We start from the raw sequence: 14064 nt of genomic DNA on the forward strand, positions 1-14064 counted from the left end.
CAGAATGGTGCTGCATAAGAATTTAGGAGTTGGTTACTAGACTAGAACAACTACTTGTCTAGACCTGTACTACTGTTTGAAACAGCAACCAGTTCTGAAACAACTACTGAAAATAACGAATGAACTTCAAGGCCACTATTTGAATTGTGTCAACAGAATTCAGGATTACCCTGTAAATAAGGGTAAATTCCTTATTTGTGTAGTCTAAGAGCCAATATAGGCTTCTCAGATGGACAGGCAGAAGTCCTGCCTCTTTCTGTCAACCACAGATCTCCTGCATACCTGTTTGGTATGTATGTAAGCAGCTAACAACCAATCAGGGCTCATGGATGGCTAAGGAAGCCTAATGGGAGTAAGAAAGAAAAAGCTGTTTTCTTCAGAGTCTTAGTCGGTTTTCAGAGTCTAGCTCAGGTTTTCTTCAGAGTCTTAGTCGGGAGAGAACCTGACTCAGGACACTGTTCTGAGTCCAAGCAATGAATTTCTGGAGAGAGGGATTGTGTGTGCAGAAGGGTAGGCTGAACAACCTTTCTTAGGAGACTCTGGAAGCCTCAGAGTCAGTCTATTACAAGGAAGAAGGCTAAATGACTGGATATGTTAGGAAAAGACTGAAGTTGTCACAGGGTCCAGTTTCTCAGAGAAACTGGCTAAGTTAGGAGAGGAGCTCACATTTACACTGTGAGAATTCTGAGACTGAGGGAAAGCCAGCATTCACCTCAAGAATATATTACTGCCTGTTAAAGTTTCTGTGCACACAGGAATTGTCACTAGAGCCAGTTTGGTGTAGTGGTTAAGAGTGGTGGACTCTAATTTAGAGAACCAGATTTGATTCCCCACTCCCCCACCTGCAGGCAGCTGGGTGATCTTGGGTCAGTTATAGTTCTCTCAAGAGCAGTCCTCTGAGAGCTCTCTCAGCCCCACCTACCTCACAGGGTGTCTGTTGTGGGGAGAAGAAGGGAAGCTGCTCTGAGACTCCAAGTGAAGGGTGGTATAAATCCTCCTCCTCCTTCTAAAAAGTTATAACTTGATGATCCCAGCAGAAGCTATATGTTAATTATAAATAGTTGTAAGTCTTATTACTGAACCTCCTTATTTCTCCTATTCCTTGTAGTGAACAAATTGGTTCCACCCTCCCCACCTCAGTTTCTTTGATGTCTTATGTATAATAATTCCACTTGGAAGATCGATTAGGCTCAGTCTGTCGGTAAAAGATTGAGACCACTCTGGCCACACTACACCACACTATGAGCCCCAGAGAGCGCTGAGGTCAGCTGAATATCCCTGGGCCAAGGGAGGCCAGATTGAAGGCCACCCGGGATCGGGCCTTCTCTATTGCAGCTCCACTGCTGTGGAATCAACTCCCAGAGGAGGTACGGGCCCTACGATGCTTAGATCAATTCCGTAGGGCCTGTAAGACCCACCTCTTCAAAATAGCCTTCAACTAACGACAAGCTAAGAAGTGCCGTTGAAAATGCTTTTAGTTACTGAATTCTATTGAAGATCTAATGTTTATAGCACCATATTGTTAATGTTAATTTTAATATAATCTGTAATTTGTTTTAACTATGATTTTATAAGTATAACTCGATGTATTTTTATGTTGTGAGCCGCCCTGAGCCTGCCTTGGCGGGGAGGGCGGGATAGAAATATAAAGTTATTATTATTATTAATATTATTATTATTATTATTATTATTACACAGAACTACCTTTCTTAAAAGATCTATAATGCCCTAACTTTCATGGCTCCTTATTTCATGAAGGTCCAAAACTCAGTCCCATAGCACCTAATAGCAATGATTTTTTAAAAGTTATTTATGGCATGAAAAGCTAACTGCTTGTTGTATTTTCCATACATTTTTCTTGCAGTGATCCTATGGCAGAGTTTACGATTCAAGAATTGTTGTGCAGGTGACTAACTGTGGAAAAATGTTTTCACATGCATGCCATCATGTGATTAATTACTGGAGACAACACATAGGTGCAAAATGTTAATAGAATTGGACAGATGTCTTGTCATGATCATCTGTGCACCATTTGAACACATGAAACTGCCTTACACTGAATCAGACCCTTGGTTCATCAAAGTCAGTATTGTCTCCTCAGACTGGCAGCAGCCCTCTAGGGTCTCAGGCAGAGGTCTTTCACATCACACAGCCAGATCTTTTAACTGGCGATACTAGGGATTGAACCTGGGACCTTCTGCATGCCAAGCAGATGCTCTACACTGAGCCACAGAAATATACAGCACCTTACTCAGCAATATTTTATTTATTTTATTTTATTTTATTTATATCCCACCCTCCCCGCTGGAACATTGATGCCTGGAGCTCAAGAAAAGTTGTAGAAATATACTCAAGTTCAGACTTTTGACTATTACATCAGAAGTGTGAAAAGAGGACAAGCAAATTATTCATGTCCCTTCTGATCAGAAACTGTGTTTATGTTCAGTGGAATGACTCCAGGCACTTTAGGAGAAAGACTGTTCCCTTGAGGCAGAGTGGCTGACCTGGAAGACCTGAAAGAGGCAGGGCAGGGCATAGACTTTCAAGGATATGGTAAAGGAATCTTACTCTTAACCTGACATCTCATGGGCTGTGCAACAGAAGGAAGGTCTTAGAGCAGGGGTACACAGCTCACAGAGAAAAACATTCTCCACTACTGTCAACAAAAAGAGTCATGTGACTTCTTATCTGGGCTATGCGGGGGGGGGGATGGGTAAAGGGAGTCCTGGTAGTAAGAGATTTGAGTATTGGGAATATATAGAGAGGGTTTTATTATGAGCAACCTGACTACATGATAATTTGCTTGCCAGGCAAGAAAACTGAGATGTCATGTGCCATTTAGATAGGCTTCTAAGTGTGGGAGAGAACTCAGTGGTCATGGTGCATATCTACATCATTAATATTGGGAAATAGTTATGAAAGAAGAAAAAAATCAGGCTGCTATGTAGGATGCTGAAACTTACGGTTTCCAAATTAATAGATGATCTTTTAAAAGTTATGGAATTTGCTGACCCAAGATGTGCTGATGGCCACTGGTTTAGATGGTTTAACATGGGATTCAACAAATATGTGGATAATAATTTATTAATAACTATTATCATGATGGGGAGGGGAGACAGCATGAAATAGTTTGATCTTACCAGACTTCAAAAACTAAACAGGGTCACTACTTGGATGGGAGACTGCAAAGGAAGACTCTGCAGAGGAAGGTGATAGTACACCGTCTCTGCTTCTCACTTGCCTTCAAGAAGGGATTGGATAGCTTCAAGAGGGGATTGGATAAACATATGAAGCAGAGGTTCATCAGTGGCTATTAGCCACAGTGTATTGTTGGAACTCTCTATCTGGGGCAGTGATGCTCTGTATTCTTGGTGCTTGGGGGGTGTAATGGGAGGGCTTCTAATGTCCTGGCCCCACTGATGGACCTCCTGATGGCACCCGTGTTTGTTTGTTTTTTTGCCACTGTGTGACACATAGTGTTGGACTGGGTGGGCCATTGGCCTGATCCAACATGACTTCTCCTATGTTCTTATGTCTTGAAAGCCCCTTGCTGGAGTTGCCATAAATCAGTTGTGACTTGATGGCATGCATGTATGTAATCAAGGGTGGAATTCTAGCAGGAGCTTCTTTGCCTATTAGGCCACACAATCTTCTTTCCCTTCCTCTCCCCACAACAGACACCCTGTGAGGTAAGTGGGTCTGAAAGAGCTCTCAGAGAATTGCTCTTGGAGGACTACATTAGGGGTGTGTGGCCTAATATGCAAAGGAGCTCCTGCTAGAATTCCACCCTGGTAGTCATGATACAGAAACAAAAACTTCAGATTCAGAGGCAGTATTCCAGTGAACAATTGTTACTGGGGAGGGCAGCAGGGGAAGGGCCTACATGACTTGCTTGTTGGTTTCCACAAGTATCATAAGTATCCTGTGACATTACAGAAAGGGAAGAGGCAAGGGAAATAGCATCTTTTGATCACATGCTAAGAATTCTCCACCATCTCATGTAGCAGAGTTTATTGGCAGTTTTCCACTCACTCCTACCAGGACTGAATCAAACCAAAAAGTCAGCATGTCTGCTCTGTGCATGTCTCTAGGCCTTATCTGCTTAAGGTGCTGAAAAAAAAACCACATTTGTACTCCCACTAATCCTGAAGAGTCCCATTACAAGTTTTTACCACTATTAATCCCTGCAGCATAGTGGAAAACAGAGGATCCTATGAGAAATGAGTTAAAGCTAAAGCACATCACAGTCACACCAGTTTTTTAAGCTGTTCTACTTTGAGCAGAGATTTAAAGAGGGGAGAAAACCAGAGAAGGCAGAAATATATCACACACTAATGTCTTTAAACATTCATAGCTTTAGAACTAATCAGCCTTTTTTCTTCTAGCAAAGTAGCTTCTATTGGAGAGTGCAGGAAAATTAAAATTTAAAAAGGCCAAGTCTGAATACTCCCTGATAAATCCAGGGTTGCAACTCCTCTTCCTATCACAGGCCTCACACACAAACTTGGACAAGTCAGCTCTATTTTCTAAACTTGTAGCACTCCCCTCTCTTTATAGTGTCAAAGTTTAGTAGGTTGAGACATCCAGATATAGTGGAGAATTCTATGAGAAACATAAGACAGAGACAACTGTGTTCCTTAAAAGTTTATAGGTGGGGAACATCCCTGATTTGCAGTACTTCAAAAATTCCCCAGTGTTTGAGAATGCGATTGTGCTGCCTGTCACCTCATCAGTCCTAAACGTATTCACTCAAAAGCACATCTCATTGATTTTAAAGACACTGACTTCCCAGGAAGTATGCTTAGGATCATTCATCCCTTCAGAGCAGGTACTTGCCTTTAATTAAAAACTTACTGAATTGAAACCAGGCTGTACAAATATTTAAAGGTAAGAATGTGCTTTGCTAGATTATCAGTGCAATGCTAAACAGAGCCACATCATTTTAAGTCCATTGATTTCACTAGCTTTATAAGGGTGCTCAGGATTGCTTCAATGGATTAAGAATTTAGGGCAGATTCAGCTGACAGAGAACTCTGCTTGGGACTGTACTGTCAGTTTCAGATCTTGGAGCCTCCTGAATAATATTTTTGTGTCAGGGTTTTAAAAATTACAACATTGTAAAAAAAAAGTTTAAAATTCACTACATCAATCAATTAACTGGAGTGTGTGGAACCAGAGTACAATATTTTATACTCTCAAATGCAGTACATTTGTTTTACATACTTAAAAATTTTTCAACAGATTTCCAGATAGTACAATAGAGTGTGTGTGTAAATAATGTGTATCATCTCTAATCTGTGAGAGCTAATTTGGTCTCAGAGCGGCTTAAAATCTTCTTTCCCTTCCTCTCTCCACAACAGACACCCTGTGAGGTAAGTGGGTCTGAAAGAGATCTCAGAGAATTGCTCTTGAGAGAACAGATCTGCTGAGAACTTGTGGCTGACCCAAGGTCACACCAGCAGCTGCATGTGGAGGAGTGGAGAATCAAACTCGATTCACCAACATTAGAGTCTACACACTTAACCACTACACCAAACTGCCTCTAGGAACTAGAGGAACTAGACTGGCTTATACACACAAAGCTGGTCTGTACTGAGTCATTGTACTATCTGACAAATACTGTCTGCCCTGGCTAGCAGCGGCTCTCCACAGTCTCAAACAGATAAAGGTCTACCCAGCACCTGCTTCCTGCACTCTTCAGGGTCTTCCTGAGGCAGCTACAGAGCCAGCGCAACCCATGGTACCACCTGGCCACAGGGCAGGTAGTGGGCACCCCTTCCCCTCCCTGTGTGTGCCCTGGCACCCCCCAGTGCCCCTTCCCTGCTGCACTCGCTCTTGCCACTGCCCAGCTCTCCACCACTTTCCTCTGTCTTGCCATCCAGCCTGGCGGCCTGCCATGAGTGCTGCAGGTAGGTGACAGTGGTGACAGTGGGAAAGGGGCTGGGGGGGGGGGGTGCAGCAGTGGGTGCACTCAGAGGTGCTCAGAACCTGCCCTCCCTTTCCATGGAAAGCTTCCACGGCAAGGGAGGGCAGGCTTTGAGTGCCTCCAAGTACACATGCCACTCCCCACACACCACCTACTTAGCCTTCTTGGGCCTGTGCACTAACCTGGGAAAGCTGAGCAGGGGCAGTAGGGTGGCTGGTGCGCTCAAAGCCTGCCCTCTCTTGCCACACCTAGCGTGCAAAAAACCCCACTGGCCTTGGGTGGTGGGGCAGCATGTATGCTTGGCTTCTGCAGCAAGGGAGGGCAGGTTCTAAGTGCTTCTGAGTGCACACACTGCTCTGCTGCCCCTGCTTAACCTCTCTGTGTCTGTGCACAGAACTGAGAAGGCTGAGAAGGGGCAGTGGGGCTACACATGCGCTCAGAGCCTGCCCTCCCTTGCTGTGCTTAGGATGCCAAAAATCCTGGCACTGGTCTTGGGCAGCTAATGACATAAAATAATAAATAATAATTTTGTAAACAATTAAATAAAAGCTCAGTAAATTAAAACAACAGCCATCAACAATATTTTAAAAGAACCACTAAAATCAACATAAGAGCAGATATAAAAGCAACTCAAGAAAAGCAGCAAGAAAACAGGGCAAGAGGACACAAATCCAGTTAAAAGCTGGGATGAATAAAACACTTTGATCTGATGCCCAAAAGTAATTAATGTAGGTCTCAAGCTAACTTCAAGGGAGAGAACATTTCACTGGAAGGTGCCACCACTGAGAAGGCCTATTTCATTTATGTGGGTAGGGACACTAGGAATAATGCTTGAGATTAGAACTTTAGCTGGTGGGTTTGACTTCAGGGAACCCAATCACAAGCCATTCAAAGGTAAGTAAATAGATAGTGCAGATCTTTTAGTACAGGGCACCATATGAGCACTGTTCCTGTCCGCAGCAACAACCAAGCTGTTGTATCTTGAACTGAAGTTTCTAAAAAGTCTTCAAATGCATCCCTATATAAAGCCCACTGCACTAATCTAACTAGGATGTTGACCACCTGGCACCCAAATCACATGTTTCAAATCAACAGATAGTGTTATCAGACAAAACTGATAAAAGGTGCTGTGCCCCAGTGAAGACCTCAGCCTCTGACCATATGACAGGATACAGAAATACTCCAAGTTATAGATGTGGTCTTTAAGATGAGTTCAACTCTCCCCCGCCTCCCCCAGGATACACTGACTCTTTCTTGAGCATTTTTACCATTGTCCAATTGCACCACAGTCTTGTCTGGGCTTCAGTTTATTGGTCTTAATTTCTCAAAGAGAACCAGCTTCATCTGTATATTTGTGACCCCTCACTTGAAATCTCTGGATGGTCTCTCCCAGTAATTTCACAAAGATGTCAAATAACATGGGGGACAAGATTGGCACTTGTGGGACTCCAAAGCATAAATGTAATGGAGTCAAGATGCAGGGTCTCTCCACCTTTTGAAAGTTACTAACCAGGTAGAAGCAGAACCACCCTAGTACAATGCCCACTTCTCTCAGCTCATCCAGCTGTTCTTGCTGGTAGTCCCTGGTTCCAAAATGGTCTGGCTGTCCTAGGGGAACTCTCTTCCGAGTGAGATTAATAACCCTGTGGGACTTAGGTCAGTTATACAGGACCTGTAAGACTGAGATGTTCTACTGGGCATATGGTTGAGGACAGCAACGGTTGGAGAGATGTGGCCTCCCAGGTTCCTTCCCCCCCTCCTTTAGTCTTCATTCTCTCCTGGCTAAGACGCCCCCCCCCCACCTCCCAAGTGGAACATAGGCTATATGCTAACCACCCAGCTATCTGGAGGAAATTATCTAATAGTAGATTAAATTTAGCAGTACTGGAGTGTATTGCACTGTATTTTATTATGTAATGTATATTCGTTTTATGTATTGTTGTACACTGCCCTGAGTCCTACTTGTGGGAAATGGAGCAGGCTAGAAATTAAATATATTATTATTATATTAGAAGGATGCTAACATATCAAAAGCCACTGAGAGGTCCAGGAATACAAGCAGAGACATACTGCCCTATCAATCAGGGCATTTCCTTCCCAAACCTAGGAATGAATCTGATATGAAATGAATCTAATGAATTCCCTCAAAGTCTACTCTGCGTTTTTTGGCCACCACAAGCTTGAGCACTTAACTCAAGCTTTATTGTCATCACTCAGCTTCACTAGTCTCTTTTCTGTAAAACAGATGATACAGTAGCAAATTAAGGGTCAAAGGTGTAGTTTAAAGATCTGTGATCAGACCTTATCTTTGCCTTCTCCTTAGCTGGTGGCCTTGGGCATGTATGTCACTTCGCTCCATCTGGCTGACTACCCATTTGCAGCAGTGGTCAAGTATTTGACTTAGGGAAACTTACAAAAAGGGCATAAGGGTTTCTTGTCACACAAGCAACACCAAGAATTGTATCTTAGCAAATCTCTTTAGGGTGATTTTTTTCTTTAAGAATATGACTTAATTTTTGCTCCAGCTGTGATATTTTAACATCTGTGGTCTTAAAGGAAAGGTCAAATGTTTCTGCAATCCCTTCATAACTGACAAGTGTGATTTTACAGGCCGTACAGTTGTTGATTAAAAGCTCCCTACAGGGATTTCACCCATGATGCAGCCTGGCAGTTTGGTCTAACCATCAGTCCAGAAGGCTATGCCATCAGCACAAGCATGATGTTATGCATACTGCAACAGCACTGGATACAATCCTGCACTCACAGAGTGCAGAGTGGCTCCCATTATGCTTCATAACCATCTTTCCCTCCTCCATCAGCAGTCTCTGTGTATGCTCTTCCAAGCATGGTTTGTCCTGACAACTGAAGCCCTCCTGAACCTTACTGCCAGCATTGTTTTTGGAACACAGGCATATCTCAGCAGAAGCAGCACAACGGAGGCTGGGGAAGAACTTGCAGTGCAATTATGTGGGAGGCCTTTAACTGGTATTGGCTGGCTCCATCAGGCCAGAATGCATGCAGAATAGCACAGAATAATCCTGATATGCCTCACAGAAAATCACAAAGACTGAATTACTGAGTACTGGATAGATAAAACTAACAGAGTTCATACTTGCCCCAGACAGGGTTGGGGGGGAGGGGGGGAAAGAGGGGGGGTTGGTTGGGATCTAGTCATTCAGTTCACAGTTGTCCATAAAACATGAATTGTGATGGAAGCTGGTCCATTCTGTATGATTTTCCCTAGTTAAGATATATATAAATCTGACTTTTACCAAGTTTTATACAGTAACTTGTAGCTCTCTGGGCAGCTGCTCAGCTCTCAGTACTATCCCATAGAAAGATGCACCTTATACTCTGAAAAGCTTAGATCTTGATTATTACAATAAGAATAGAGAAACCATTTAAAAATAATTAACAGAAAGCACAGCTTGTACAATTTTCATTACTAACATTATCATCCAGAAATTACATTACGGCTTTATTATTGATGGACTCAGTGCGTAGCAAGTAAAATAAGGGAAGAAAGGTGAGGCTTTCATGAGAAGAAAACAAGGTTACAGATGCAATACCTTTTTGTCGCTCAGCCCAGACACCTGGTCCACATATTCTTCTTGGATCATGAAGGCAGCCAAGTTGGCAGTGTAACTGGCCAGAAAGATGACAGCAAAGAAGGCCCACACAGACACCATAATCTTGCTAGTAGTTCCCTTGGGATTCTGCACTGGCACAGAATTGTTGAAAACCAGGCCCCACAATAACCAGATAGCTTTGCCAATGGTAAAAGAAGGACCACCAGGCTCTGAAATGACCAAAGTATAAGCACAATCAATCAAACAACTGCTGCAGTCTGAGGACCTTTCTAGATGAAGATTTTTGAAAAAAAATTATGCAAACAGATACACTTTTCTCTTCAACCTAGTCAAGAAGTCAGGTTTTGGCAACTAGGAATATGCCATGGGTCACTCACTTCTCCTCATTCCTCCCTTGGTTAATGTTAACCCACATTCAGCAACACATCTGATATAGCTAATTATATTGGCTTTGATCTCTGGTTTGGAAACTATACGAATGGTGCCAGTGCTTACATCAGTTTAGATGTAACACTGAACTACAGTTATTGCTAATTCTCTTCTCTGAGAGCAAACAAATCAGGATATAAACAATTTAAATGAATAAGTTATCAAGAGAGGCAGAGTGGAATTCACCTTGACAATGACAATAAAAAGGCAGGCATGCAGATGGGAAAAAAGTCCTACTGGGTAGAGCATGTTCCTAGGGTTGCCAATCCCCAGTTGAGGGCAGGGGATCCTCTGGTTTGGAGGACCTCCCCCTGCTTCAGGGTTATCAGAAGGCAGCGGGGGGGGGGGGAAGGAAATATCCACTGGGCAGTCCATTATACCCTATGGAGACCAGTCCCCATAGGGCAGGGGTGTCATGAGGGCTGGATCTGACATAAATGAGACCTTGCTGGGCCGAGCCATGTTGGGCTGGGCCATATGTGTAATTTAAGATTTGGTAGCAGGAATATAAACTTTATAAAGGACACAGACAAACACAATTACTTTTTTTTAACCTTAAAATAAAACATACTTAAAACGTTAGCACTCATTGGTCTTAAAGGTGCTTTCTTTAAGGGAATGTCCGGCTTGCCTCGACCAAGGCCAGGGCTTCTTGTGAGCCGCCCTGAGCCAGCCTCGGTGGGGAGGGTAGGATATAAATAAAAGCTTATTATTATTATTATTATTATTATTATTATTATTATTTGTATCTCTCCCATGGGATCCAGGGAACAGGGCAAAGGAAGCTCTGGCTTTTTCCTTCCTTCCCCAGGGGGGCAGGAGAGGGAGGAGCCTCAGCCAATAGAAGGAAAAGAGGCTTGTGCAATTGAGATAGCCTGCCTTGGTCACCCTCACTGATGACCTTAGAAGGCATCTGGATCAAGGCGGGTCAGCGCTGCTACTGTTGTTAGACCTTTTGGCAGCAATTGACACGGTCAATTACGATCTAATGACCCACCTCCTTGCCGATATTGGAGTCCGGGGGTAGCCTTACAGTGGTTCTGCTCCTTTCTCCGTGATCGGGGACAAAGGGTGGCGATTGGCGAGCAGATCTCTCTGCGGCGCTAACTTGAATGTAGTGTGCCGCAGGGAGCTATTCTCTCGCCGATTATGTTTAACATCTACATGTGCCCCCTTGCCCAGATTGCTCAAAGTTTTAGGCTGGGTTGTCACCAGTATGCAGATGATACCCAGCTCTATCTGTTGATGGACAGCCATGCAGATGCTGCCCCAGACCATCTGACCAGGGCACTAGAAGCTGTGGCCGGATGGTTGCAGTTAAGTCAGCTGAAGCTTAATCCAACTAAGACAGAGGTCCTGTATCTGAGTCGAGGGGGGCTAAGATCGGACATCCTCCTCCCCACCCTGGATGGGGCTCCTCTTGTGCCATCCCAGAAGGTGAGGAGCCTGGATGTGACACTGGATGTCTCCCTTTCTATGGAGGCCCAGGTCATAGCAGTTGCATGATCTGCATTTCATCATCTTTGGCATGTCAAACAGCTAGCACCCTATCTGACCCCCCCATGCAATGATCACTTCCAGGTTGGACTACTGTAACTCGCTCTACGCAAGCTTGCCCTTGGGGCTGATCCTGAAACTCCAACTGGTGCAAAATGCGGCAGCGCGGCTGTTAACTGGATTGCCTCTACAGGCAAGCAGTCGGCCGATGCTGTGCAAATTGCACTGGTTACCAACTGAATACCAAATCCGCTTCAAGGTTTTAGTACTGACATTTAAAGCCTTGCGCGGCTGGGAATCGCCATACTTGCGGGACCGCCTCTCCCCATATGAGCCCCGAAGACTGCTGCGATCCGCCAATCAGCACCTTCTGGCGATCCCCGGCCCAAGGGATGTCCGGCTTGCCTCGACCAGCGCCAGGGCTTTTTTAGCCCTGGCCCCAGCCTGGTGGAATCAGCTCCCTGTGGAGATCCGGGCCCTACCGGATCTGCAGGGCCTGCAAGATGGAACTGTTTCGCTGGGCCTTTGGTTGAGGCAAACGGATGTCCTCTCATTCTACTGTCTGTACCATTTATTGCCCTCCCCCACAATGGGCTGAAAATCTACAATGAGCCGAAAAATTATGCTTTCACCTGAAATATGTGCCTACCCGCCTGTGTTTATTTCTGCGTTTTTGAGTTATGTTTCATTCATACATTATTATATCAACATTGTTGTATTTTAACTGTTTTATCATGACCGTGATCTGCTCTGAGCCCATATGGGAAAGGGCGGAATATAAATTAACCAAATAAATAAAGTAAGCTCTCCCTCACCCTTCCCTCTCCAAGGGAAAAGCCTCAGCCAATGGAGAAAAAAGACACTTTGCTCTGTAGCTCCTGTGGATTGAGCAAGTCTTGTAAAGCAAGCTGTGATAGAGAAGGAAGCAGACGACAGCGAGTTGCTCAGAGACCTGATAGGACCCCTCTGAGGGCCTGATTTGGCCCCCAGGCCACGTTTGGCACCCCTGCCATAGAGTATAATGGAGAATTGATCTGTGAATATCTGGGGCTTGGGGAGGGCATGTTTTTTTGAGGTAAAGACACCACATTTTCAGTATAGCATCTGGTGCCTCTCTTCAAAAACCCTCCAAGTTTCAAAAAGACTGGACTAGGGGGTCCCTTTAAATTAAATCATGTTTGTCACAATCTTGCCCCTGGCTTGACTCCCAAAGTCTCCTGGCTCTACCCCCAAAGTCCCCAGATATTTCTTGAGTCAGACCAGGCAACCCTACATATTCCTCTTTATTGCTCCTAGCAAAGCCATTGGATATATGCACTTTAACACTGGAGAGTGGAAGCAGGAAGCACACACACTTCAAAGAACTGAAGAACACATTTTTTTCTTAAGAAAATCCTTCCCCAAACATTAGGCATTGCTTGCATTTAGCACATTTTAGAAAATGATATGTAAGTATTGTGCTTGTGTGATTCTGTAAAAATAAAAATAAAAGTAGCCTCTCAGAAAATAAAACAGGAAACTTTTCAAGGCATATAAAATAATGTGGCTAAGAGAGGAAAGAGTGGTTTTGTTGTTTGTCACTGTTGCCTGTGACACTATCCTGTACTATGCCATAAAATTCACACAGCCACATTCCACATAGCACTTAAACCTGCGATAGAGGGAGAATGCCATTTTCCCTGCCACAAAATAACACAGCTGGAATGAAGGACAAAAGAGGAATTATCTTGATATAACATGCCTGGATGCCACAAATAAATGAGTAACTACACTAATTTGTTGTCCAAAAACCTCAAGTGAGGCCCTAAATTCTAGTAAGAGGGACTATTCAGACACAGGACAGTTTCTACAGCAATCACCCTGAAGCAGAATTATAGCTGTGGTTCTACACCATACTTTATTGAGCACTAGATTACCCAGCTAATCCTGCACTTAGGGGTGGCCTGTCCACAAGGTGGCTCCAGGCAATCACCTAGTGTGCCAAAGGTAGAAGGTACCAACCAACTGAGCTGCCTCCCATCTTCCTACCTGCAGTATTGTGGTCAACCCTAGAAGTACCCCTGATCCCTGTGGGTAGCTGGTGGGGGAGCAGCAACTTTACTTATGGTTACCACTAGGCCATCTAGTGGTCAATATGGAAAATCAAACTTTTACTGCATATAATGAGGCATCTGACAAGGAACTAATAGTGTAATTAAACTAAAGTCTGGAAGAGTTTGAATTGGAAAATTATGTTTTGAATCGGGGAAATTATGTTTTCTTGAGGAGAATTAATAGGAGAAATATATATGGTCAAGGACCTGCCTACCTTAGGGACCGCCTCTCTCCATATGTTCCCCAGAGAACACTGCGATGAAGCTCAAAAAACCTGTTTGAAATCCCTGGACCAAAAGAAACTAAATTGAAAGCTACCAGAGAACAGGCGTTCTCTATAAAGGCGCCCCAATGGTGGAATCAATTGCCGGAAGAGGCGCAGGCCCTACAGGATCTTAACCAGTTCCGTAGGGCCTGCAAAACTGCCCTCTTCCAGCTAGCTTTTTAAGACAGAGCCCAGGCAGGGAGGGCAGGGTATAAATAAAAGATTATTATTATTATTATTATTATTATTATTATTATTATTAT

At 43.9% G+C, this 14064-nt stretch overlaps 1 protein-coding gene across 1 annotated transcript in view; it reads right to left on the minus strand.

The window, feature by feature from the left end:
- The window catches only part of GRIN2B (glutamate ionotropic receptor NMDA type subunit 2B), a 502950-nt gene that overhangs the window by 47047 nt on the left and 441839 nt on the right, over nt 1–14064 (minus strand). Inside the window, exon 9 of the mRNA XM_060245306.1 lies at nt 9496–9725. Coding sequence (XP_060101289.1) covers nt 9496–9725 — 230 coding nt within the window. The remainder of the gene's footprint in view (nt 1–9495; nt 9726–14064) is intronic.

Source organism: Heteronotia binoei, chromosome 8 (genome assembly GCF_032191835.1).
Source record: "Heteronotia binoei isolate CCM8104 ecotype False Entrance Well chromosome 8, APGP_CSIRO_Hbin_v1, whole genome shotgun sequence".
NCBI lineage: Eukaryota > Metazoa > Chordata > Lepidosauria > Squamata > Gekkonidae > Heteronotia > Heteronotia binoei.